This window comes from Magallana gigas, chromosome 9 (assembly GCF_963853765.1).
Source record: "Magallana gigas chromosome 9, xbMagGiga1.1, whole genome shotgun sequence".
In the NCBI taxonomy this organism is placed as follows: Eukaryota; Metazoa; Mollusca; class Bivalvia; order Ostreida; family Ostreidae; genus Magallana; species Magallana gigas.
The window spans coordinates 6,705,060-6,732,347 of record NC_088861.1 but is presented as its reverse complement, the minus strand read 5'-3'; the positions used below and the strand labels follow the sequence as shown (position 1 = coordinate 6,732,347).

Below are 27,288 nucleotides of genomic sequence, written 5' to 3'. Positions count from 1 at the left end.
CTGTCTCCGTTAATCTCCGACATTTACGGAGACAGTCAAGCTTTTGGTTGAAGGAGACTATATTAAACTCTGGCGTAGGAATACATGACTACATAAATATCTAAATTGTTCGTATTATATAAAATCTTACTATTTTCAAAGTGTTTATAGTTAAGTTTTCTTGAAAAACAATGCTTCAGCATACATTACATCGAATTTTTCTATTATATTCAAGAACTAAGATGATGATTTATGCTTAGGTCCAAACACTGTTTCACTTTCGGTTTGTCAGAGTGACTGCATAGGAGAGTTGATTAAAATCAACTCCCAAAAAGAAAAGAAGTACTACACCAAAACTTTATTAAAAAGTGTAAATTCTAAATTGTTAACCTTCTTTCACTTTTTTTTCAAAATTACTCAAAGTCAAATATATAACTGTTTTATTTTTAAAAATTGGTCACCATAACTTCTTCTGTGAGAGAAAGAACTGTCTGTTCGAGGCCCGAATTTAGTAAGTATAGCAAATAAAATGGCGTCCAAAGCTGCTGACAAACACGGCAGTATTTTGTTTTTATAGCTAATTTGATAAGATTAATTATCTCGAGTGATACTTTTTTTGCACCCTGTAAAAACAAACATAGCGGATAGTAATTAAACTTCTATAAAAATATGTTGTTAGTGAAAGCCAAACATTTTTTTATTCAGGACAAAACGATAATCGATTGTAAAAGTACAAAAAGTGAGCGTTATTTGTACCTGTCCAATGAGGATCCAGACGATCCCAAAGAGTTCTGGTGCTCCTTCAGGGAACTGAAGAAATTCTGTAAAATCCGGCACGCTTGGGCAAGGACCATTCACACCTTCCAGGTCAGTAGCTATTGTGTGCATGAGCACGAATTGTTGTCTCAGTTATTCAGTTTTATCCTCTTTCAAGTATCTTTAAACTCTCTGAGAGCTTATATGATCAAGTGGTATTATATTTAAGCACCTTTTCTACTCTGCTACATGTGAACTTATTAAAGTTCAAAGTTTTAGCCAGTTTATAACTAATTAAAATAAACCATTTTTGTGAGTCTTATGTGCAGAAATGCACAAACTTTATGCAGCAATGAATATCCATGAGCTAAGATTATTTACAAATTTTGGAGATATTCATTGCCCACATACGATATCAGGTTCCCAATGTATGATTAAAACTGGTGCCTAAACAAAGGAACCAATTTATGATTATTATAATCACTTGCACTAAATCATGAGATCCCTTACTGTATATTCCTAATCAAACCTGAGGAATTAATAACCGCATAAAATTGCTAGAGGCACATCTCTTGAATTTTAAAATATTGTTTTTATTTTTCTGACAAATGTAAACTAAAGAAACTGTGATAAAAATCTGGTGCTCGTGATTACATATTCTCACGATTTGATGCAATACAGTTGAATCGCGGAATAAAGTACTCATGAAAAACAAGAAATCTACAGTATTTAGAAGTACATGCAATTTCATGTGAAATTTGATTGAAAAAATTGATATTTCCCAGGGATCTGAAACAGGGGCAGTGGTGTATTACTTGGGATCGAGCGTTTCTTGGCAGAACTGGCAGCACGTGTACACAGCAGTGACGAGGGGGAAGAAGGAGGTTCATATACTGGGCACCCATCTCGTGTTATCCAAAGCCATCGCCGCCAAACCCAACGTGAGATGGACAAGTCTGAAGTATCAGCTGAACAAAATTCTACCCGTAAGTTGATCTTTTTATTCACTTGTAAGTCTGTGTTAATACTGTTCACCAACTTTTATGTGAGTGCGATGAATTTTTTTCAAGGTTCACAAGAGCCTTGTTGTTGCAAATGTTTTTCACCATGAACCAGTCCTTGCTTGTCTCTTGGTACCGGTATTTTATTTTCAAGATAATCTTAGACTTCATCTTGATATAGAAAATTAGTTGCTGCGAACCAGTTTTACTCCAGTAAATCTAGAAATAAAGTTGTCACGAATAAAAGTTGGTCAACAGTATCTTGCCCAGAAGAATGTTTTCTTAACCTTCTTGTTATAGTGTGTTTATATCTTACATGTGAGGATGTGCGATAACATCCTTCTTGAAGTGATTTTTTCATGATATAACATGTATTTGGTAATTATCAAGGGTGTATCAATACTGATCGCACTGTTAGAATTGAATTTGTGACTTCACAAGCATCATAGAAATGCTCACACAAACACTTCTCACAAATTTTCTCAATCTATCGCATTATACTTTACGTTTGTAAAGTCTGCGCATCTAGGAAGTCTGTAGCCTGTGCATGTCTTTTATTACAATACCTGCAAGTTTAAAATAAATTAACTGAAGTCTAGGTACATGTAGCTAAAGAAATTACTGCACCAGGATTTTATAGAAACCTTTTGTTTTTGTCAAACAACTATATACATTTTGCATAATGACTATGCTTGATTTGATTAAACTCCGATTTTAATTTTTGGTGCAAGTTGAATTGAAGTTCATTTGCTTGGTTTTTTTTCAGGATCGAGAGCAACTGAACCAATCCTTGCAGGCGTCCATTGAAGACACGGATGACCATGTCCTTCCCTTCACTCAGACAAACAGCTTCTCCATGGATAAACTAGAAGATGAGACATTTACCAGAATTGATCTGTCCCCCAGAAAACTAGATCTTCAGAGCCCTAGGGCTGGGCCTCATGGTCAGCAACCCTCTACTTCTTTTGTTGCAGCCTCTGGGTTGTACAGGCCAAGACCTTTGAATTTTTCTCCAAATTTACTGCCGAATTCTAAGCAACATTTTCAGAGGTCCAAGCTCTCTGGTCTGGATGCTACCTCTACGCCCTTGGTTAGACAGACTCTGAATAAGTTCAGCAATTTAAGCCCAGTCCCAAAGCTTGATGAGTTGGCATCTGGAAATAAAAGTTCTAACGATAGCCAGTGGTCAGAAGTGGATGAAAGCATGCTTCTGATCTCAGAGGAACAGGCCAGGAACGAGTCATTGTTGGAAAACTGTGGTCCTCTACGCAGTGGAAGAGAGGATGGATAAAGAAATGGTGAGGCCCCAAAGGCGGATGATGAGGGATGTAAATCTGATGCAACTCAAAGTCCTGATGAAGATGTTGAAGATAATGGAATGATAAAGAAAGAAAACGTTCAGTCAAGTCTTAAACAGAATAGATATTCAGGATTTGTTCAGCAAGACAGATTACCTGAAATTTCTCCGCGGAAAAAGAATAACAGAAATGAAGGTCAGCAGAGGAATACTGCTAAAGTGACAGATGATGCTGATGGTGATTTTGATGAGGATGATGACGATATTGGGGAATTGTCAAGACTATGTGAAGTAGCAGAGAGAAGTGTTAATTTCCAGAGAAGTAAGGGCCAAAACTCGCCCATTAATGACTCAGGGAGTGAACCCTCTTCTCCAAGCTTACTCTCTCCTGTATCATCTAAATCTATCCAGAAATTTTCCAATGGTAGTGGAATTAGAAATAGTAGTAACTTTGATTCACATAGGTCTGTGACCGGTGATAATGACTTGTTTGATTCTGATGGTGGAGATGATGGCAGGAACTCTCCAAGTATCCTCTCATCCTCACTATCACCAAGTCCATTGAAAAGAAACAATGAAGAGTGCTCAAGAGGGGAGGTAACTCCAAAAAAGTTGAAGTTGGAATGCTTGCAAAGTTTAGCAAGTCCTATGCGTAGGAAACTTGATAATCTCAGCATGTCACAAGATTAGATGTATTAGTACTAGTATTCTGTTAAAAACCAGAAGAACTTCAATATGAATTTTTATGTCCTTTTTTTTTTTTGAGAGAGAGACAATTCATTAACATTACTGTTATTCCAGTAATATTATAAATTGATTTACTGAAAATCACAATTTCAAGGTTCCATAAAGTGGCCGGTGATCTTTTCAGAACAATAGTTTATTAGAAATTGCACTTTATTGATCCTTTTCATTTTGTGGATTAAGTTAACAACAAAATCCATGAAAAAAGGTATTCAACTAATATGATTAAAACCACAGTATTATGATGTAGAATTGACTCATTTTTTCAACCCCTTTTGTGTTCATAATTTTTGTTCTTGATGAATACTCATGTTTCTGGATACTTAAAACTATTTTGCATCAGTCATTTTGATATTGTTATATGGATTTTTTTTTATCATGTTCAAGAAAAATATTCCTAATGCTAATGCTAATTATCTTTGCAATGCATTTATATGAATTATATGCATGGAAAGATATTATAAATAAGTGTGTGTTTATAATTCTATCATGCTACCAAAAAATAGCGAAGCTTACTTTATAATGAAACTTACTTTTTGTACCAACAAAAACCCCATTTATTTTAACAATTATATTGATTGATATTCGGGAATCTACTATTAGTTATTCAATTGTAGAAACCCAAAGTATGTTATTGTATGGGGTAAAATGCTGTTTTTCTTTCAGCTCACCTGAGCTAATAGCTAAAGTGAGCTTGTCTGATAACTATTTGTCCATACAGTAAATAAAGAAAAAAAACTTTAAAATCTTCTCATGAACCATATGATCAAAATGGCTTAAAATTGTGTAGAATCATCCTCAGATAGTGTAGCTTCAAGTTTGTTCAAGTTATAATCCCCTGGGGAAGTGAGGGGTCACAGTGGGTGGTGTTGTTTTTTTAAAATAGGAAGAAATATAGAAAAATCTTTTTAAAAATCTTAAAAACCATTTGGCCAGAGAATCTTAAACTTGTATGGAAGTATTCTCAGGAGATGTAGATTCAAGTTTGTTCAAATTATGATCCTATGGGGTAGGGTATGGCCTAAATGGAGGTCATATTTGTACATAGAAGTAAGAGAAAATCTTTATGAAATGCTTTCACTGGTCAGAATTTTCAAATTTTACAATATTTGACCCAAAAAAAGTGTTTTAAAAATTTTTGAACAGGTAAAAATTGTAAAAGCCCCAGCGAGATTTGAACACATGACAGATTTGTAGTTCAATTTCTAACCCATTGTGCTTTGCTGTTAGATAACAATTTTTAGAAAGAACAAATTAAAATAATTAATTTTACTGATCATTTCAAAAGGAAGTATGTCACAATATGGAGATGTCCCAAACCACCTTAAAGCTGATTTGATCAGGGTTATGGCTATTGTTTTTCAGTGGATCAATGTGACCCCTGGGCCCCTTGTTTTTAATTACCAGCTGCCAGAAAGCGATTGGTTATATGATATGTAAGTAAAAGGACTACCTGTCATTTTTGCAGAGTTATTTTGAACATCTCATTACTTTGTTTAGACATTTTTACTCGATGCTTTGAAGCTTTCCTCAGAGAGAACGTATGTGAAATGTTATAATCAGAAAAACAAATGGTTTGCAGTCGTTTTTTTATGCATGATTAATTTTTTCTTGTTGTCTATTGTTTTGATAAAATAAAAACCACTTTAATTTTTACATGGTTTATACTTGTTTACAAAATTTGTACTCTTTATTTCATTTATAATGAGAATATTGCAATGGAGACAAAAATATATAGTAATGTTTTTCACAAAATTATAACAGATCTTTGTTGACTTATCAATTCCTTTAGATAACTGTTCAACTTAAATCCTCAAAGAAGTTACCTAAATTGCAAATCTGATTTATCCAAAACAAAGTCATGAAAATTTCTATACTTGTGCATTCTTTTATTTTAATAGATGTACCGGTATATTGCATCTTTTTTACCGATTTTGTTTAATTATGGCAATTAATCTCGGTACAAAAATGTGCACCGTTAAGATTTGCTAGTTTTTTTTGAGGTTTTCGGGGTTTGTTAGCTTCTTATCAGTTTGATGAGAGCCAGTCCATGTGTTTCGCCGAAACGGACATGTGTGAACATTATTAAAAATGCCTGACGGTAGTACTAGTGATTCCATGATGTTGAACATGTATGTCACAGTGATATTAACGAGGCTAGATGGATGGCTGCAGCCATTGTACAATATATATATATATATATATATATATATATATATATATATATATATATATATATATATATATATATATATATATATATATATATACATAGTATATGAAGAGGTATTATTAATCAATACCCAATTTGTTCAATTACCGTATTTGCCAGAATAAAACTGAGTTTTACTTTGTCAAGGTGTTTTGATGTGATTTAAGTTTAAAGATGATCAACTATTGATCACACAGCCTCCTCATTATTGTTTATTGAAGGTTATCATTTTATATATTAGGGTGCACATAAACCCACAGGAACATCCAATCAAAAAATATCAAGTGACATAGAGCCAATGAGAATGTTCAGTTACGATAAAAATGTCATGGAAAGGGGTTCATAGGGCTATACTCCCTCTGACTGTGGGGTCCAGGGAGGTTGTGCCAGGGGTTTAGGTGCGGACACAAATACGTTTATATATTTGTTTATACATGTATATCCACATTTTGATCACCTTGTCAAACGAACACTTTGGATTGAAAACTGATTTTTAGATTTATTTTTCTCTACCTATGGAAGGTTAAGTTAATCTCTGCGGAGCCACTTAGCTCACACAAACTTTCTCCATTTTTAACAAAATATTATATGAACAAAGACATTGAAATTTTAAAGTCGAACACTATTCCTCTTATCTTTGAAGTGTGCAATTTACTGGGGAAGTGTAAGTGTCCAGTATGGCTATCATTGGTGTAGATTTCTCTGGAGGGAAACAGTTCAATATTTTATATCTACTCAAATTATGATCGTCTCGACATACAACAGGTACATGTCAGATACTACGAATCCACTTGGTACGAGAACATACTTTCTACTGCTGAGTGTGTTCATATCGTTGTCTTTTAAAAATAATCAAAAGACGGAATTCATCTGCTTTTGGTCAGCAGGTTAAAAGTCATGATAAATGCTGATGGTTAATTGTTCTACGCTGACGTCAAATAGTGAAGTCTACCGTGACATTATCCACAGTGCAATGGACTGTCGCCCCATAGGTTGCAAGTTCGATTTTCGTTTCGATACAAGTACTTGTATATTTTCGTTTGAAACAACGGCAAGCACTATTTTGGCATATCATCCATGCTTAAAGTTCTCCGGTCCTCAGCCTCTAAGTATTTTTTTTTCCATCATAAGAATGTTATTTATCCTTCAAACTTTATAAATGAAATAAAATAAAAAGAAATGTGTTGATGGTATCCATGCAATTTACGAAATTGTTGCAGTTTTGGCCACGATGAACATAATGGAATAATGTATAAAAATTGAGATCAAATCAGAAAAAAACCCCGGTGCATCTGTGATTCGAACCCCTTTACACTGAGGTAGTAGGTCTTCGTGGATCCACTATTAAGCCGAACAGTTCGTTGAATGGATGTGCACAATGATAATTTTTTTTTCTTTATAAAAGGCAGATTAATTATAGAACGAATAAAAAAAATTCCGGATAATTTAGAGTTATAGGACATTGCTGAGGATGAGAGATCGTTAATCATTTTGTAATTCCTTTTGAACCTTGATAAATGATGTTTTGATGGAGATAGACTATAGACTAAGATAAGTAGCCAGAGATGAATTCGAGAGATTAAACTACAAATCAATATCGCGAAATCCGCTTGTCGTCTCAGAAACAGATGCAAGGTACATGCAAAGTTGACCTATGACCGTTTGCATAACTCTCCTCAATCACTATAACACAAAGTAATGATCTGAGATGCAGAGCGCTGTCTTCATGGACTCACTTTTGAGTAACACTTTCTTTCAGTCAAGCATGCACTGTGTATAATTAAAATTCTTGGGAGCCCATGGGTTTCGTGGATTTTGTGGGAACCTTGACACCCCTGGCGAGTAAAAAATTACAGTCTTTATTCATTATACGTAGTAACGAATCCTAGAAATTACACCCAAAGGATATTACTTTTTAATTGTCAGTTCACGAAAATTGGGCCCAAAGATTTTTAAGACGATATCAGAGTAACTCCGATGTTTAATGTAACTTTCGTCAATTGAATCAATCAGATATATTCTAATGACAAACCATTTTTATTACCTTTTGGATACTTTAAAAAACAAGTATGACTGACAACATTTTATACTTATTCGTGATTATGACAAAGAAAGTTAAAAACCCTACGTTGCACCTCCATATAGCATTCTAGATAAAATATCCTGTTTCTACAGATCTCAATCCAAAGCGATGATCATTTTTTTTGTTATTTTCAATTTACAATTGCATGTAATAAAAAAAAGCTTCTTTATCATTGAAAGATAATCGAGTAATGTTTTACTCTATTTTCTTAAGTTCGTCCAATTTATTCGCCAATTGCACAGTATCAAGTTTCATTGATTTATAACGTTTATGTAGATTAGACAGATCATCCTCCATTGTCTCCATCTCAAGTTTCAACTTTTTGGCAATCGCAGTTAGTTCATCAGTCTTTTCCTGTCTTTCCTTTTTATTCTGCTCATCTAAATCTGCAGTTGTACTGTTGCTTTTGGCAGCAGAAGGCCCAGGGTTTGTGGGGGTGACAGCTTTCTCAGACTCTCTGAAATGTGTTTTTAATGACTTAATAAATGTCAAAATAGCTGACTAAGTAATGCAATGTATTATAATTGATCCACCCTCGTTGCAAACAACAAGTTACTCTACGGCAGTCATGTACTCATTTCTAATCAGAATTAAAAATTGCACAGGTTTTTTTTAATTTTCTGGATCATCATCAGAAAGAATAAATAAAATAATTTGAACACATTCTTGCGAGTCTAAACCAAAACGAACAACGCTTTTCAGTTTCAGGTGTGATTTTTGATCCAACTCGCAAAATATACAGATAAAATTTGGTTTTAGGAATATTGGAAAACTCGTTATTTACACGTTACTCTGTGTATGTAGAGTTGATAACAGGTTCTTAGTATAAGATTTTCAACACTTCATTTTCGTACGGTATAATCACAAGCGGGTAAGTTATCTCGTAATTATATGGATTATTAATGATCCGGGTCATTTCGTGTACTAAAATATACATGAAAACTCAGTTACAGACCCCGAAACCCACAATACCTCAGCTGTACACTTTTCACACGCTATACGGTTTGTAAGAAACATGTTTACGAAACATGTTTACGATACGTTTGTCAGTTTGTAGTTTTGTGTATTTACCGGGCGACAGTACGTAAAAAAAATTTTAAAAAAGTAAAAAAAAACGTTTATCATGAAACAATTGTTTCAACACACTTTGATGATCAAAGTACAGGAGTACTGACGGGAGTTGATTTTATCGATTTTTATTTATTTTAAAATCAAAAATAAGTTATTTTGCATTGCAAGTAGTTTATAGTCTGTATTTGAATTATGTACATTTTTATAATTTGAATTCTCGGACTTTTCCGACAAGTAATCGAAATATTTCTGGAAAATTGTATGGATCCAAGCAATATTGAACTCTAGTCTCCTTCAACCAGACGCTCGGCCGTCATCGTTTATCTCCGACAAGCGAGAGAGACTCTCTGCTTGTCGGAGATTTACAGAGACAGCCGATCGCGGGTTGAACGAAACTATATATTCACTCTGGCGTAGATACATGCGACTACAAAAACAATGCTTCAGCATACATTACATCGGATTTTTCGATTATTTTCAAGAACGAAGTCTTGTCAATGATGATGATGTGTGCTTGAGTCCAAACACTGTTTCAGTTCCGGTTTGCCAAAGTAACTGCATAGGAGAGCTGATTAAAATCAACTCCCAAAAATGACATTTTAAGAATATTTTAATGTGTTAACTTTAGAACCAAGTCAATACACTAAAAAGTAATTTTATTTCACAATGCGTCTAAATCATCGATATTGACGCGCTTTGTAAAAAAAAGTGCAAGGTTTGAAGTATAGCAAAATATGACATGAATTATATTCCTTCAAGACACTAAACATCGTTCCATTTTCAGATCATTTTACCTTGTGAATATGTATACATGTATACATGCAGCACACTAACTACATGTACTTTCAAAACAGATCTTGTATTTGGTGCAAAAATTAGGCTAGACTAGAAACGAAAATGATTCATATTACGGATGTCAATGTATAGCTAATATTTCACATTGTTAAAATTAATAAGCTTTTGAACAAAGTGTTCACAATAAATAGTTTTGTTTAAGACAATATGATATTTTTTACTATTAATGCAATAAAGTTCACATCCTAATGCCTATTTTCATTTTGTTTTAACGTTTGTACAAGTTAACTCTCTTATTTTGTTTTATAAGGAGGTGATTTTTCGGTTTGAATTTAACAAAAAGGGGGTTTTAAAATAATTTACATTATTTCCTATGTCGCTTAATATAACGCGAGATCTGATTGGTTAACAAATATGGTGTAAATTTCCGCATCACCTTGGCGTTCGCGATTTTATATTGATTTAATACAAAACAATTGAATCGCAGAATAAAGTACTCGCGTAAAATAAGGTATCCACACTAGTGAAAATTTATTTAATTTTAGAAATCTTCTTCACATCTACACCAGGGGAAGATAAACTGAATACATGGTTATGATGATCATGAATCCCTCTTCCTAAATTCATCACCCCTGGGTCAGGGTTTCGGGCCCTTGTTCTGTACTTTCCAGGTGTTTGAGATAAAATAATGCATTGTTATTATCTAATTAATGTTCAATGTGATCGCTGAAGGATTATCAAGAGCAACTTCAATCACAAATGTCAAGATCAAAAAAGCTAAATACATTTTCATTGCCCTTGAAAAAAGGGAAACTTTACACATATGTTAAGTTCTTTTCCTTTTATGTGCTGTGAAATTGCTGAACAGAAAAAAAACCTCAGGTATTAATTTTTTAATTTATAATCGTTTTTGAAAGTGGGGGGGGGGGGGCAGGTTCATCCAAAAAATTATTTTTTTCAATAAAGTATTCTTTCAAAGCACAGCATGTTATTCTTATTTGAATTATAAATAAATTTGATTTTAGAGAATAACAAAGAACTTTTTGAAGAAGTAAAACAGACTATCCGTCGTTTTCCGATTGTACAAGTGGCCTTGGACGGTGCAGAAAATAATCAACAAATGTGAGTTTATTATTATCTATTTTTACCATTATTAATTAAAAAATTAATACCTGAGTTTTTTTTTCTGTTCAGCAATTTCACAGCACATAAAAGGAAAAGAACTTAACATATGTGTAAAGTTTCCCTTTTTTCAAGGGCAATGAAAATGTATTTAGCTTTTTTGATCTTGACATTTGTGATTGAAGTTGCTCTTGATAATCCTTCAGTATGGTGTCCGGATAGGGCCATTTGCGTTAGCGCGACATCGCGTTCAGATAAACGAGACATCGCGCTAACACACAACACGCCGTCGCGCTAACGCAACTTTGCACAACACGCCGTCGCGCTAACACACAACACGCCGTCGCGCTAACGCAACTTTGCACAACGCGCCGTCGCGCTAACACACAACACGCCGTCGCGCTAACGCAACTTTGCACAACACGCCGTCGCGCTAACACACAACACGCCGTCGCGCTAACACAACTTTGCATAACACGCCGTCGCGCTAACACACAACACGCCGTCGCGCTAACACAACTTTGCACAACACGCCGTCGCGCTAACACAACTTTGCACAACACGCCGTCGCGCTAACGCAACTTTGCAAGTTTCACAGTCTAGTAGGAAGTCGTGTCCGGAAATATAAGACTGCGCATGCTTAACCATATAATGGATGAAATTCTGGATGAGATTGGTCTTGGGAATCTTAAAGGGCTATTCGAGGACCACAAGGTAATAAAGCCGGTTAAATGTATAATTGTTATAGGCAAAATGTGTGCAAATTTTACTGACAATTTTTAAGTCTGTCCAGTCATTGAACTATTTGTATTTGATGAGGGAGCGTGGTCCGCTCATAAGGGGGATGCTTACATGTGTAAGAAAGCTAAAACTTTATATAGGCCTAACGTTAATTGAAATTTTATATCGCTTTCCGATCAAATCTCTAACATAATGAAACATAATTTATAAGCCTTCGCTGGGGCCAAAAGTTTGCCCCATTCCCATTTGCTTAAATTATACTGCTCAGACAGCCTCACTGACAGTACAGTTCCTGTTAACTTTTATGAGTGAAAAATGATTATGTGTCAATGAAGATATCTTAGATATTTTCCCTTTTATCGATTTCAACTGTATTTCTTTAACAGGTGTGTGTATTTTTATCAAAAATCATCAAAAAGTGATGGAAGCAATAACATTGGACAGACTTTAGTGCTCAGACAGCCTCAGTTTAGTAACAATAACGACTAGGCCTAACCGTACGTTAGGCATTCCCCCCCCCCCCCTCCATTTCACGGTATAATTTTCTTGGAAAAATAAAAAAATATGAAATAGTATATTATCCATACTTTATTTGTTTAAAATCACTCTAAAAACAACTGTAAATAGTAAATAAGCCAACTTTCAATCCGAATTTCCCCTGTCATATGCGAATACATGTCATCAATCATTAAACAGGGTAGACTTTAGTTAAACATTAACTGGCAAGATTGGTATATAGCTCACATCATTTCCATATGTTACAGTCAAAACACATTGAGATTGCGTGGCAATGAAATGGGCAGCTGAACAGTACAATATGAAACGGATGTGTGAGAAATTTTTTTTTTACATATATTGGATTAACTAATTGAAATTCATTTTGGTTCCGGTTGTTATAAGTTGATTGTTATTCTCATAGACATAGCTGCAAATCAGTATAGCTAATGCAGACAGAATTGTTTTATCGGGAAGATAAATAATTAGATTTCAGATTTAATACTTTACTTTGCAACGTAATATAATAAATAAGAATAAATATACCCATTTGTGTAAATGAAATTATATATAGTTATGGATTTAATTTCACTCAACTTTATAGCTTTTTTCGACAGCATATCAATATAAATATTATAGTTCTGTATATAGATAATATGTACAATCAAATCTTTACAGAGCAACTTACAAGAAAATTAATTTGATATCATTAGATAAATGACCAAAGTTTTGATAAAATTTATTGAAATTGGTAGATTGTATGGCAATCTCAAGAGCATATGGCTCAGTCACCAGGTCATGGGCATTAGTCCAGTAATCGAAAGGTTGCTGGTTCAAACCCCACTGTGGTCACTTGATGTTGTGCACTTAGACAAGGCACTTTATCTACATTGTCTCGTCCACCCAGCTGAAATTAGGTATTGAATTACTCTGGGGGTAATTTACATGTACCTGCGATGGACTGGTGTCCCATGCAGGGGGGAGTCAATTACTCTCATCCGCTTAGCACCACGGGATAATCACTGCATGGCCCTATGTGCCTTCATGGCAAGGAAAAAGATTTAACTCAACATTGCAACCTAAAATCGGATGATTTTGAACTTTATAGGCCTATATTGCAATAACTGTAATTTTTGCATATATTCTATTTAACTTAACTGATATATATGTCATTGATATATTTCTCAATCACATTAATTAAAATTTTACTAAATAATAATCAATTCAAAAAGCTGATCGAAGTGGGTTGAAAGTTAACTTCCTTAGAATCCTATCTGTAATTTCAATCCAATTAAATGTCCCTTAAGGCATATTAACTGTTTTTACTGTAAAAGATATAGAAATGACCTAGGCTGTATATTTCCAATCTTTCTTCTTCAATCATTCATGACCTTGTAATTGATCTTCAAGTTAAAAGGTATAATCAAAAGAATTTATAGAAAAATCTTTGTAATGCATATAAGTTTATGCTTTAGTTTCATTTGATCATTAGGCGAGAGAAATTTAATTTTTAGTTTTACGGATTTTTTTGTAAAAAATTTGGGTCGGAGGAGGGAAAATAAAAAAAATAAAAAACTGGGGGCAAACTTTTATTAATCAAAATTACATATTATTTGCTTGAACTTATAATATTAAGTTTAATTTGTCCACTATCCATTGTGTACTTTGTGTTTCTTTCAAGATCATTGGTATTAACCTTACTAAACTTGTTCAGGATGACATATTTTCTTTGCTTTTCATAAAAACTTTTAAGCCAAACCATGCATGGCTGACCTCCATCTTAAATACTCCATGTTATAGAGACGCTTACACTTGATTTTAAAAGCTCCCTTTGTCAAACGTTTTGCAGATTTCAAATAAAATAAAGTAATTTTAAAACCAAGATCGGTCAAACTTGAAAATTCCGGAAAAATTTCCGAAGATACGAATTTTTTTTCATTATTTTTTTTTTACAAAATCGGAAAAATTGGGTCGGCGGATCCGTAAAACTAAAAATTAAATTTCTCTCGCCTTAATAATTATGGTAATTTAAAACATGTGTACAGAATTTTTTATGATTCGGGTTCGGAGTGCACTAGGAGACATTTGCTTTAATTAATGTAATGCTCTCAGAATGCTTTTTATAGGAATTGCAGTAATATACAACAAAGTGATCAAATTTTAAGGTGACACGGTTATCAAAAGTAATTATTTAAAAAGGTGATCATGTGATTCAGATCTGTTCCTATATTAATAATGATAAACATTTTACATTTCTCTTGAAATTGTCAATTGCAAGTAAATGTTCATACACTGTTAGTATTATATTGAGTTGATAAGTCATAATTTAACATAAATATATCTTTTTTGAAGTAAATGACACAAGAAGACTAGAAAGTGAATAAAATATTGTACATTTAAATATTCTGGATACTTGTGGATGTTATTAAACTTTTTGACAAATTTTATAAAATGCAGACAATTTGATATTAATTAATGTATGTCAGTGTAAATAACTCTTTTTTCAAAGATGAAGTAAAGTAACGTGGAGGATGCTCTTATTTTTATGTGTCTGTTCAGACAAAAATTAATGTGGAAATTTCATGAAATTGTTTTGGATTTTCAGGTTGGGCCTAAGGAAGTAGTAAACCTGACTGATGCCGAGTTTGAAAAGCTGGGAGTTGTAAATTTTGGGGATAGGGCGCGCCTTAGAAACCGTTGCCGAACAGTTATGAAATGTACGTATATATATAGATGTTAGATATTATACTCAAGCATTTAAAACTTAAATCTTTATTTTTGCAGAACTATAACTCACTCTTGTATAATGAGAAGATGTGATATATAAATATATATGTGTGTGTGTATGTGTGACTACGTGTGAGTGTGTGGGAATTAATATAATTAGAAATGAACCTTGTACTTTATTCTTGTTATTTGCTTAGATCAATGCTGTATTAAGTTATTGTAACTATTTTGAATTGTTATTGTAGTGCCAGACTCTCCTACACTAATTAAATTACGAGAATTGAGTTCTCGTAGAACTTTCCAAAAGAGACAATCGGCAAGATCAAGGGTTTCAACCAGCAGACGGGTACATGTAGGCTGGATGAATAAAAAACGAAAAAATTCAGTATATTCAAGGGTTACTGGAGGAAAGGAAGTAATTGACATAGAGAAAAACACAACGTTACCAGAAATGCTCGAAAAATTTTTGGAGCTGTATTTTCCTGATGGGGAAAATAAGAATCAAGGGCCTTTAACAGATTACATGTATTACATTGGAAATTATGCTGGTGCAAAGATAAAAGACGTTTTGAGTAATGGAGACCCCACCTTAGAAGGCTATTACAGTGAAATCCGAACATACCCAATAAGATTGTACCTATATACTTCATGTAAATCAATAGGGGATGAAGATCCTATCATCAGTGAAAAATCAACAGTAAGTGAATTTAGAGACGCATTTAGTTATTTATGATTTTTAAATATAAAATGATGAAAGTGGGCGAACATGTCCTTATGAAATTAACTTTTTGATAGGTCAAATCTAGCTGCAGGTCTGTTATTTTTTCGTGCGCCGTAAATTGCAGTTTTTTACTATGGGAGGCACCGTAGCTCCTAGGTCGTCAATCCAAATCTTTTTTAGACCAGGAGCTACATACCTGCAGCTAAGGTCAAATCCCAATGACAAGTTTTTCAATTTTTTCTACCATTTAAGTTATTTCTTATTCAGGGAGAACCTCAGAAGAAAATCAAATTCAGTAAAGAAAATGATGAAAAAGTTCAGGTAGAATATAATTTGTTCAGCTATTTAATTTTAATGCAACATGTGCAAATTGACTCTCTAGCCATGCAAATGTGTTGTGCAGTTTGTTTGACCTGCGCTGAAAGCTCAAGTGAGCTTTTCTGATCAAAATTTGTCAATTGTCTGTCGTTGGTGTTGGCATTGTTGTTGTAAACTTTTCACATTTTCATCTTCTTCTCCAGAACCACCAGGCAAATTTCAACCAAACTAGGCACAAAACATCACTGGGTGAAGGGGATTCATTGAAATGAAGGGCCACATCCTCTTTAAAGGGGAGATAATTTAAAATGATTGAAAATTTGTTGGCATTTTTCAAAAATCTTCTTCTCAAAAACTATTAGGCCAGAAAAGCTGTAACTTGTATGGAAGCATCCTCAGGTAGTGTAGATTCAAGTTTGTTCAAATCATGGTCACCAAAGGTAGGGTGGGGTCACAAGGGGGGAGGGCTTAATTTTTAAATAGGAATATATAGAGAAAATCTTTAAAAATCTTCATTAAAAAAAAACCTATAAGGCCAGAAAAGCTCAAATTTGTGTGGAGGCATCCTCAAATAGTGTAGATTCAAGTTTGTTTAAATCATGGTCCGCAGGGGTAGGACGAGGCCATAATGGTACGGTGGGATAAATTTTTACATAGGAATTTATGGAGAAAATCTTAAAAAAAAATATTCTGGGAAAGTTTTCAGTCCAAAAAGCAGTAACTTGTTTGTAAGCACAGGTTGTGCAGATTAAAGTTTGACCAAACCATGATTCCCTAGAGAAAAGTTGGACCACAAGTGGAGGGGGGATTATATAGGAATAGAGAAAAATCTTCTTACATGTACAACTACAAAAGGGGCTTGGTATTTACCACATAAATATGTGGATAAAAATTGGCAGATTTTAAAAAAAAATTGAGCAAGATCTACTCTACTTAGTTGTTAAGATATTTTGATTTTGATACTGTAATGCTAATTTGATCAGAGTTAAGGCTATATTGTTGCTCAGGTGAGCGATGTGGCCCCTGGGCCTCTTGTTTTTACCTTTATTCCTTAAGAATGGATTCTTGTCATATATTTCTTGCGTTCACCATTTTTTGTTGCCAGATTTTTGATTTTTTAAATGCAGGTCATAAATTAAGGTTCCTTCACACAACTTGATAAATGTTATCAAAACAAATATACCGGTTTGTAAAATGGAAAGATATAATATTCCTTTATGCATACAACTTGAAAATAAAAGAAAAAAATCATTTATTTTTTTGTTGTTGTGAAAAATGTGAAATTGAAAAACTTAGTGCAAGTCAACTAAAAAAAAGCTAAAATATTTATTAAAAAGCTCCTGCTGGACTTGAACCTAGTACCTGCAGATTGGCAGTCAGATGACTTACATACTGAGCTACAAAGTAAGACACTCAAATTGATCAATATTTTAGCCAGAACAATACTTTGAATTTGCTATGTTGTGATGTACTTGCAAAAAAGTACTGGTCACAGGGTGTGGAGGAACCTTAAGACAATGTATAATATTTTGGCATAAAAAAGTTTGGTGTAATCAGCCTTGATTTTCTACCAATGTCATTTGAAAGTCACTCCTATAAATATAAGTACTTTTACATCTAGAAAAGTGTTTAATTTTATGCATATGCATAAATTCCTAGGTCTGAACAAAAATTCACCACAAGACTTAATTGATCTTAATTATTTAATTTAAATATGGAATGAAAAGTTATAAATTAACTAATATTAATATAGGATGCAAGTGATGATGACTTTGAACCACTGCCAAAACTTGTTCTGAAAAAGTCCAAGAAAAGGAAACCATCTGGTGACGTTCGAGACAAAAAGGTGTGTTTTACAGAAGAACATTATCATTGACAAAACCGGTATATACTTCTAAAGAGTTGGATGGACATCACCATTTTAAAACCATATATTCAGAATTCTAACCTCCAGGAAAAGAAACACTTTTTATGTATAATACAAAAATACAGGAAAATATTCAAATTTAAAGCTTATAATAATTCTTTACTAAATTTTAATAGCAAGTTAATTTAATAGAAAAATCACAATCAAAATGTTTAAATTGATCAAATTGTTTGAATTATTTGACCATCCAACCTCCTTAGATGTAAATGCCGGTAATTTTGTTTAAATAACTCTTGTAGCTCAACTTAATTAATTTTGGGGAGCTTAAGGTTGTCCGCTCCTCAGCCCTAATTAAAGTATGTTGATCATCTTTAATAAGACTGTTATTTATCCTTCATATGTTATGTATGATAAAATAGAAAGAAATGTATTTGTTGTATCCAGACATTTTACAAACTTAATATAACAAATTTTCTAGGTTGGATATACCATTAAAAATACAAAAGGTTCATTGGCAGAGAATAAAGGTTAAAAGTTTACATGATGCATAGAAGGCTTGATTTACCCATGCACAATCTTTATATTGTGGATATTTAGTGAGTCATGTCCTCTGCGATACCACTGAGCCATGGCTTTGTTGACTGTGTAGGTATATAAAACATGCAAGTTTTTCCATATAAAAACAAAATTTATTGTATGAACAAACAATTTCCAGATATTTTAGAGTTATCGAACATAGCTGAGGGGCGGATAACGTGATGATGCGAAGTACACTGGGCATTTGGTATCAGCACAGTTTAATTTTTTCGAGCTAGACTATTTCCATACCTTAGTACGCCATACATAGATCAGAGCTAGATTATAGACGCTGATGCATCTTAAGTTTCATAGAATAAGTCAATCATGATTTAGATAATGAGCCATTTTTATCCAATATTTTCTTAATAAATAACCAGGTTAACCATTTTGGATTAGATTAAACTTATGGAGCAAGCTAGATCAGTACAATATGCAAACCTAAAGCACTTGGGGTAAAACTTAAATTTTATAAAGATATGTCCTGAACATATGCTTACATAGCACTTAAAGCTGATTGGTCCGATTTTTTGGTTATCACAGTATCAAATAATTTTCCATACAAAGCAATTATCTTAGAAAGTTATAGACTTTCTCCTATTTAAACCAGCAGAATCGGTCTCCTTTAAAAGTTAAAAATATTCAAAGTACAGTGTAAATGAAATAAATTCTGTTTGGGCAAACGAATAAACAAACCAAAATGCATCATGGGAATGTTTAGAAAAGGGAACTGTTTGGTTACGTCATCCGAATGATTGGGTAATTATATCTTTAAGATTTATATACCTATGCAACTTGTATGTATGTGGTGAAAATTAGTTATTTTATTAGAAATATTTTGAAATGTCATGCAAATAATGCAAAATAAATGTGTTAAAAAGAAGCATCACTAATCAGAGTCATTTAGTCAATCATTCCTCATCACATATATAATTACATGCTTTTATACATGAATGCACCTCCCACAATTAATATCTGAGCATTTGTTACATTTGAATCATCTCACATGTATTATATTTTATTAGGTCGTCACTAAAATTTTAATTTGTGTATTAACTTACAGGTTGAAGAATTGGATCAGCCCCAATGTTCTCATGAGGCAGATTTAAGAACCCCAACGGTAAGAAATATTTATTAAAAGAATATTTTACAGACACAATTAACATACGGTAAATATTTTCAGCTACTAGCTAATTGATAAAGAACATTTTCTGAAAGAACTGGGTACGCTAAGTATAACATATCGGCCCTGTTGAAATGTGAAAAATCAAACACATGCCATTGATATCTTTAATATGTTCGCCGGAATAATTCATTTAGGACATCTAATGTATGAAAATAACTTTTGTTTGCTAAAATTCATGTGCGTTTGGTAATTGTAAAATCCGAAACCGGACCTTGTTTACGGATTTTGTAACATATATGGGTTTTTGTAATGTTTGATTTGATATTTCTATAAGGCTGCATCTGAGTACATGTACCAAAATTTCAGAATAGGACAATTTTAGACTGCTTATTAACATAAAAACGGAAAAAATTATGTACAAGATTGCGGCCACCATCGTTTTTTGTTATTTTCTATTTTCAAGATGAACAAAAATAGATGTTTTCATTGATCAGCTAAAACGTAAGATGAGTTTCTTTAATATGACAACGCCTAAATAAATACTTAAAAGTAAAAATCGACTTAAGTTGACAAATGATTTAAATTTAAGAAAAATAAAACTGTTCCGTGAAGAAATTGGAGTATTTTTATTAGTTTATTAGTCCTTAGAAACAATGTATTTAAATTACTCACAATTACATACCGTGTATTGCAGATAAAATGGTCAACATTGTTTTGTAGTAAAAACAAATATACAATTATATTGATGTCATGATGGATACAAGAAGAAATATTATTTAAAAAACCTCAACATTTCTTATAATTTAATTGCTATTTAATGAACATGAAGTTATCTGTGTGCCCTTGTACTCTACATAAATGACGTAACAAGTGTAAACAAATGACGTCATAAAGTAGCTGAGAGAGAGAGTTTGTACAGACACATTTAAAATTTCAAAACCGCTTTATTATCAAATCAGAAGTCAGATTCAAGACACGATATTTGTGTAGTCATCTTTATATTTGGTACAACGTTATCAGATATTTATACTAGTAAATCAGACATTGAATGTTTGCAATCCTGTTGAAGTAATTAAATCAACTAAAAAAACTATTTTCACAAGAAAAAATAATAGTGATCATATTGCTATGTGCATTGTGGGCAAGTTTATATAAGATTATAGGAGTTGACACTGTTGCTGATTTCTATATAATCACTGATAAATCTGGAGCGGGAAAAAATACCCTTTCAATTTTTCAAAAATCCGTCAAACTATAGATAATGTAATCGTGCAGTTTTTAATTTTTACCTCAACTAAAAAGCTCTTACAGTAACTTTGAAAGCAAGATGTTCATATGCATCAAACATTTAAATTGATTTGTTTATTATCATGCTTTTAGATAAAAAAAAAAAAATCAACTACCCGGTACATTGATTTTAAATACAGTTTGCCCATCGTCTCTGTACGTTAATCTTGTACATTGAGCGTTGACAGGGGTGCAACCGAAACTTGCGTAACACGACCTGGTGAGAGAATGCAAACTATTATGATGATAATGTATAAAATTATATAACATGAAACAAAATTAATTTCTTACTGCAAAAGGCAAAGAAGTAATGGATAAAATATGTCTTTTTTACATTATACCAGCACATCCTTTCAGTAATTATTATTTGAAGAACGTTTTCAATACATTTCATGATGTCATGACATTATTGGTTAACTGAATAGCTATAAACAATGATATGTTTAGATAACTTTTATATGAAAACCGTAGAAGATATTTTCAAAAATCAAACTGTTTTGAAACTGGTTAATTCCCCAAATATTTCACTTAAAATTTCATTAACTTTGAAAACAGGGCCGATTTTGCTGTTTATCGTACCCAGTTCTTAGAAATTATATTGTAGCTTATTAATTTTTCATTGTTGATTTTAATTTTGCATCTACTATATCCATATTAATATATTGATCTTTCCAGTTTGATATGTCACCGTTTGCTCATTATTATTATTAAATTATGAGTTTATTACATTATTTGATATGTGTTCAATTTTTACAGACAGAAGAACTGGATTGCAAAAGTTTACCAGAAATACATGTACCATCTGATTCAGGAACCCCAACAGTAATTAATTTATAAATGAAATAATAATTTCAAGATACTATAGCTGAATTGCTACATTTATATATATGCACTAAACCAATCATTAATTAATAATGTTTTTAATAATGAGTATTACATTGGTTTTTGTTTTTTTTAGGTCATTTTCAAAAGAGATGCCACTGATAATGTTTTACCCCAGAGTAATACGTAAGTAGACCTGTCATACCGGTAAATACTAACTTAATATTGTCATTTTCAGGTTCCATCTCAGCATAGACCTGAAAAATGTAGCATTTTCAAAATATCAGTTTTTTTTTTTAAATTCTTTTTATATATACATAACCATAATCCTGTGGGGTTTTTTTTGTTGCTTGTCAAGATTGCTGATAAGTTTAGCGCCCCCCCCCCCCCCCCACTTTCAATTTGCTTCCAACACCACTGAATATTAATAATTGGCTGCCTAAGTAATGGTTCTACCTATGTACATGTAGCAATACTCTTAGAATACTTGTTTATCATTAGGGGCTTTAACATATTCCATACCATTTCAACATGAGATAACCCTTTAACTAATAAATATCATAAAAATTTATTTTATGATCTTTAGCAGTGCACACAAGCCTTTAAATACAGCAATTCTCAATTTTACAAAAATATTGACGGTGAGGTACATGTACTTTATTTGGATACATGTTAATTAATATTCACACATGACAGGTATTTGTGACATTGAAAAACTGGTCTATTTTTCTGTATTCTATTTCAGGAATGTAACAGCTGAAGAAATTCTTAGACAACTCAGAGAGAATATAAAAACTGATGGGAAAAAAAATGTGATTAACGTAGATAGAAACAATGTATTGGGCACAAAAGAATCATTAAAAAGAGAAAAATTCATGGCTGAACATCCATTATTTGTACGATTCTCAGGGGAAAAGGGAATTGATGATGGGGGTCCATCAAGGGAATTTATGAGAATTATAATACAAGCAGTGTCAGAGTCTTCTATTTTCGAAGGCGAGTCCAGAAGAAAGATGCTTTTGCAAAACCTGCTAGGTAATTTAATTTTGATATTTCATTTTTAGCTCACCTGCGCTGAAAGCTCAAGTGAGCTTTTGATTATAGTCATATTTTATCTGTTGTTTGTCTGTATAAATTTTTAAAATTTTTTTACTTCCTTTCAAAAACCATGACCAATTTCAACCAAACCTAACACAAAGCATCCTTGTGAAGGGGGTTCAATTTTTTAAAATAAGGACCATGTCCTCTTATATGGGGAGATAATTAGTAAATGATATTTTCTTTGAAATTTTATAAAATCTTCAGAAGACCATTTGGCCAGGAATGTTGAAACTTATCATTACTTATGTGTAATCATCTTCAGGGAGTGTAGATTCAAGTTTGATTTCAACAGTTTAGAATCTACACTACATAAGAATGCTTCCACATAAGTTCTAACTTTCTTGGCCAAATACCAGGTATGGTTTTTAATTAGAAGATTTTTAAAGATTTTCCCAAAGATTTCAAGAGTACAGGTAGTTGGAAATTGTTGCTCAGGTGAGCATGGCCTCTTGGCCTCTTGTTAAAAATGACTTGCTGAGGCAACTGAGTGTTTTGTTTCAATTGTAACCATTTTTCTTATTTAAGCTGAAGAGAATGGTGATTATGAAACATATGGGAAAATAATAGCCTATTGCTTGGTTCATGGTGGACCAGCACCCACCTTTATGTCAGAGTTTTTGTTTGGGCTTTTAGCCTATGGTCCTGATTCAGCAGACCCTACCATTGATGACATTGTTGATGATGAATATAAACAACAAGTTCAGAAGGTATTTTTAATAGATGAAAGCCAAATGATTACATGTATATTATTATTATATTTTATGCCCCATTTGATAAAAAGGTGTATAATATTTTGCACCTGTTGGTCTTTTGGTCAGTATATATATGCAGGTTGATTGGTTAATTTATCAATTAATATCCTGTCTTAAAAACCATTTGCTGGACAGCCATCAATCTTGGTACTAAGGTACATGTATCCCCAGAGGAGTAGGAGATTCCTACTTAATTTGAGGTCACAATGTCAATGTTCATACTATATTCTGGACATTATAAGGAATTTTAAGATATTGTCTGCTAATTTTCTGTAGAAAAAAACCCCTTATAGCATGTCTGTTCAATAGCTTGTGAAAATATTGACCCTTTTAACTTCAATATTACTAATTAGGAGTAGGGGGAGTATATATGTTTCTTACAGATTTTTTCTTTGTTTCAGATTGAAATATCTACAGATATTTCGTCTTTTTTTGATGCTGTGGATCCAATGAGACCCCTTTTGGATTATATTGGTGCTCTTCCATTGGCAGTACCAAAAAAGAAAAATGAGCTTGTGCATGCTTTATGTAGACACATTGCTGTCACAAGGATTGAGAAGTCACTTAAACAGTGAGTTGACATAATGTTGAATAGCTTTGTAACTCACCTGTGCAAGGTGAAAATCAGGAAATATCAAAAATAGAATACTCAAGTTATTGAATCTCATAAAAGCAGTGCTTTAAGGTCAGACGACACGTTCCTCAATTTTATATTTTTTCCAGGAATATGTAATTGATTTACTACTACTTTGACAACTTTTCTTACAAAAAGTATACCTTACCTGAATAAGGCATTTCTGCAAGATGCTAGAGTATGCAATTTCCTATACAATCTTCTTGAAAATACACTTGAATTGCTGATACAAAAATATTTGGCATATAGGGAAAATTCACTATGTTGGAGCTCCACCTCGGCCGGGGCTTGAACTAAAGACCTATGGAATCTACTCTCCTAGCAGTGAGTGGCCACCGCTCTAACCACTCGGCCATCTTAGGCATGTACATATCAAAAAATAAAATTTTAATCATTATAAAAATGATTATAAATAATAATAATAATTTTGTTGGAATTCTTTATTAAGAGGAGAATATACAAAAAGATGCTCGAGGAACGTGTCTGACCTTAACAAGAATCATTGATACATGTAGTTGTAAATGACAAATTGAATAGTTTTGAATGGAGTGGGAATGTGAATTTTATTAGATTTGTGAAGTAAATTTTATATAGGAAAATTAGGTTTTAGTTGTTTACATTATTAGGATAAATAATGAGATTGTGTTAAATAGATTGGAAAAAACATACCAATTTACCTTTCTGGTACTGCCGATGTGATAACTCAAGTAAATGATTACTTGTAGACAACTCTTAATTAAGAGCATATGTTAGTGCTACTACACTCCATTCTTATTTTAACCAATTAAAAATTTAACTTTATTATGTGTGCAAAGTGTAATTGTAGGTCTCCAAAAAAGTCCCACTGCATACTATAGATTAAAAAGATATTTAAAATATATGACTGTATACTAGTAGTTTTTGCATAATTTTTTCTCACCAATAATCAATGTAAAATTAATGGTCTAGATAAACCAAGGATTAGTTGTATCGTATCTTTCGTCAATTACAGAAAATTTATCAGAAATGAAACATAAACTTATAATGTCCACAAAAACTTGTTTTACAGGTTCACTAAAGGTCTAAAATGCCTTGGTGTACTTGACAGGATCAGAAATTATCCTGATGCCATGAGAGGGCTCTTTGTCCATAAAAGTGATCTTGTTGTTGATGCGGTGGAAATGGACAACATGTTTGTTGTTGAATTTTCTGAGGAAGGCAGTAACAAATATATTAATGAATTAAGAATACAGACTTACTGGAGAGATTATTTACTTGAAATAGAAGGTATCTGGTATCTATTATCTTACAATTCAGACTTTTTGTGCGAGATTGTATGCATAAATGTGAATTATTAATTAATAATTAAGGGTCCTCGATCAACACCTTTGTGAAAATATTTTCAAATTGTCATGAACTTATTTAATCTTTTAAGATATGCATATACATGTATGTATGAAATTGAAAAATTACTGAAAATAATGCAACATATAAACATGTATTAAATTACAAACATGACTTTCAAAAGCATTTATCAGTTCATACATGTATAAACAAACTCTAAATCTGTGAGTCAGTAGTCTCAATGCCAAATCAACAGAGCTTTGAAATTAGACATGACGTAAATTATATCAGTAAATATAAATCTCACATTGCTTATATGTACCATTATAGGTATGAAAATTTAAAAAAAAAAGAAAAAAAGTTATGATTTCTGTCTGTGTAGCTGCATGTATTTTTTTTATTTTGTAGATACACCTGACAAATTCAAATCCATCTTGGTATTTGTAACTGGTTTGGATTCGGTCCCCCCTTTAGGGTTTTCTCCACCACTGAAATTGAAGTTTCGTCATCCAGAAGCAGATGAAAACTTCAGTGTTTTTGCTACCCCTTACGCAAACACATGCTTCAACACTTTGAGCATTCCTGTCACCGAAACATACAATGCATTCAAAGAAGTCATGGACAATGCACTAGATTTGGGATGTTTATTTACAGATCATTAAGAGATGTTGGGTGATATATATTCCCATGTATAATTCACAGATTAGAGTTAAGATACTAACAATATAAGAGCACGCTAGTGCATGCATGCATGCAAGTATAATTGAATTTGTATTTACCGGTAGATTTATAAAGAGAAAGCAGTGTATAAATATAAGTAAAAAAATTTACTTATTTACATAAGGAAGCTTACTATTTGCATGAATTGTTACATGGAAATTTTAATGGCACCTTTGTACTTGTGATTTTATGGTATTTGCTGGGCCTTTAATTGACAGTCACTAAAATGATAAAGTTAATTTGTTTAGATAAAAGCTAGGGAATGTCAATGGGCCTTAATTTTATTTTTAGTTTGTGATCATTTTTTTTTGTTTGTTTGTATTTTTGCAAATGTTAATTTGCACTTAGAGAGGGGAGCAAAATTCTTACTCAGTTGAATGATGTAGCAAACATTTTAAATTGCATGTATAATTTTCAATATGATTTATTTTGTTACAATTTTTAAGATTCATATGTACTGAGAAACAGGAGCATTTTTACATTAATGGGTGCCAATAATATTGCATTGAACAATAAAATTTTAAAACTTTTAAGCCCAAATATTTCTTCTTTGAAAAAATTGTATTGATGAACATATAATCCAATTTAAGAAATATTCCATTTTCAACCTTTACCATTTCATAGGAATGAGTTGCAGTTCTCAAATCAATAGATTTGATCGTGCCATGATCGAAATTATCACCTCATAATATTGAAAGAATGATTCCTTATTACTTATACTTAAATAGTTTTCAGCAAATGTAGATTAAATATTTGAATATAAATAAGCAAACCCCGTTGCGCCACAAGTTTAGATCATTTGATTTTATTGGACTGTATGGTACAAAACTGATACGTAGTGTTATCACAGGCAAAGACACTGTAAAATGTAAATATTTCAACTTCAAAGCAGGGACCTAGGCTAGCTTATTGTTCAATTGACATAGATATCTACTACCTAGGGGCTAGGTGAGTGGCTACTTAGAGGAAATTTAAAATTAGGCTTTAGTTATTTACATTACAACATGTTTTCCAAGAT

The 27,288-nt window shown here is 32.6% G+C and overlaps 2 protein-coding genes across 6 annotated transcripts; both read left to right on the top strand.

Moving 5' to 3' along the window:
* Window positions 1-508: 508 nt before the first annotated feature.
* LOC136271436 (uncharacterized) lies at window positions 509-4,169 on the top strand. Its single transcript, XM_066071466.1, has 4 exons — window positions 509-539; window positions 659-846; window positions 1,521-1,721; window positions 2,503-4,169. The coding sequence occupies exons 1-4, from the start codon at window positions 509-511 to the stop codon at window positions 3,025-3,027; spliced, it is 945 nt and encodes a 314-aa protein (XP_065927538.1). The 3' UTR covers window positions 3,028-4,169.
* A 7,102-nt stretch (window positions 4,170-11,271) lies between these two features.
* On the top strand, window positions 11,272-26,797 carry LOC117680734 (G2/M phase-specific E3 ubiquitin-protein ligase). 5 transcript variants are annotated; one of them, XM_066071770.1, is made up of 13 exons: window positions 11,272-11,774; window positions 14,902-15,013; window positions 15,269-15,720; window positions 16,012-16,065; window positions 17,816-17,908; window positions 19,569-19,625; window positions 21,675-21,740; window positions 21,877-21,926; window positions 22,486-22,775; window positions 23,367-23,548; window positions 23,995-24,164; window positions 25,315-25,493; window positions 25,959-26,797. In XM_066071770.1, the coding sequence occupies exons 1-13, from the start codon at window positions 11,697-11,699 to the stop codon at window positions 26,210-26,212; spliced, it is 2,037 nt and encodes a 678-aa protein (XP_065927842.1). In that variant the 5' UTR covers window positions 11,272-11,696; the 3' UTR covers window positions 26,213-26,797. The 5 variants fall into 5 exon arrangements, with proteins under 5 accessions (XP_065927842.1, XP_065927841.1, XP_065927843.1 ...); XM_066071769.1 differs by having other exon boundaries at window positions 25,276-25,493; window positions 25,959-26,796; XM_066071772.1 differs by lacking the exon at window positions 11,272-11,774 and adding an exon at window positions 12,359-12,631 and having other exon boundaries at window positions 25,276-25,493; window positions 25,959-26,796.
* The last annotated feature ends 491 nt before the right edge of the window (window positions 26,798-27,288 follow it).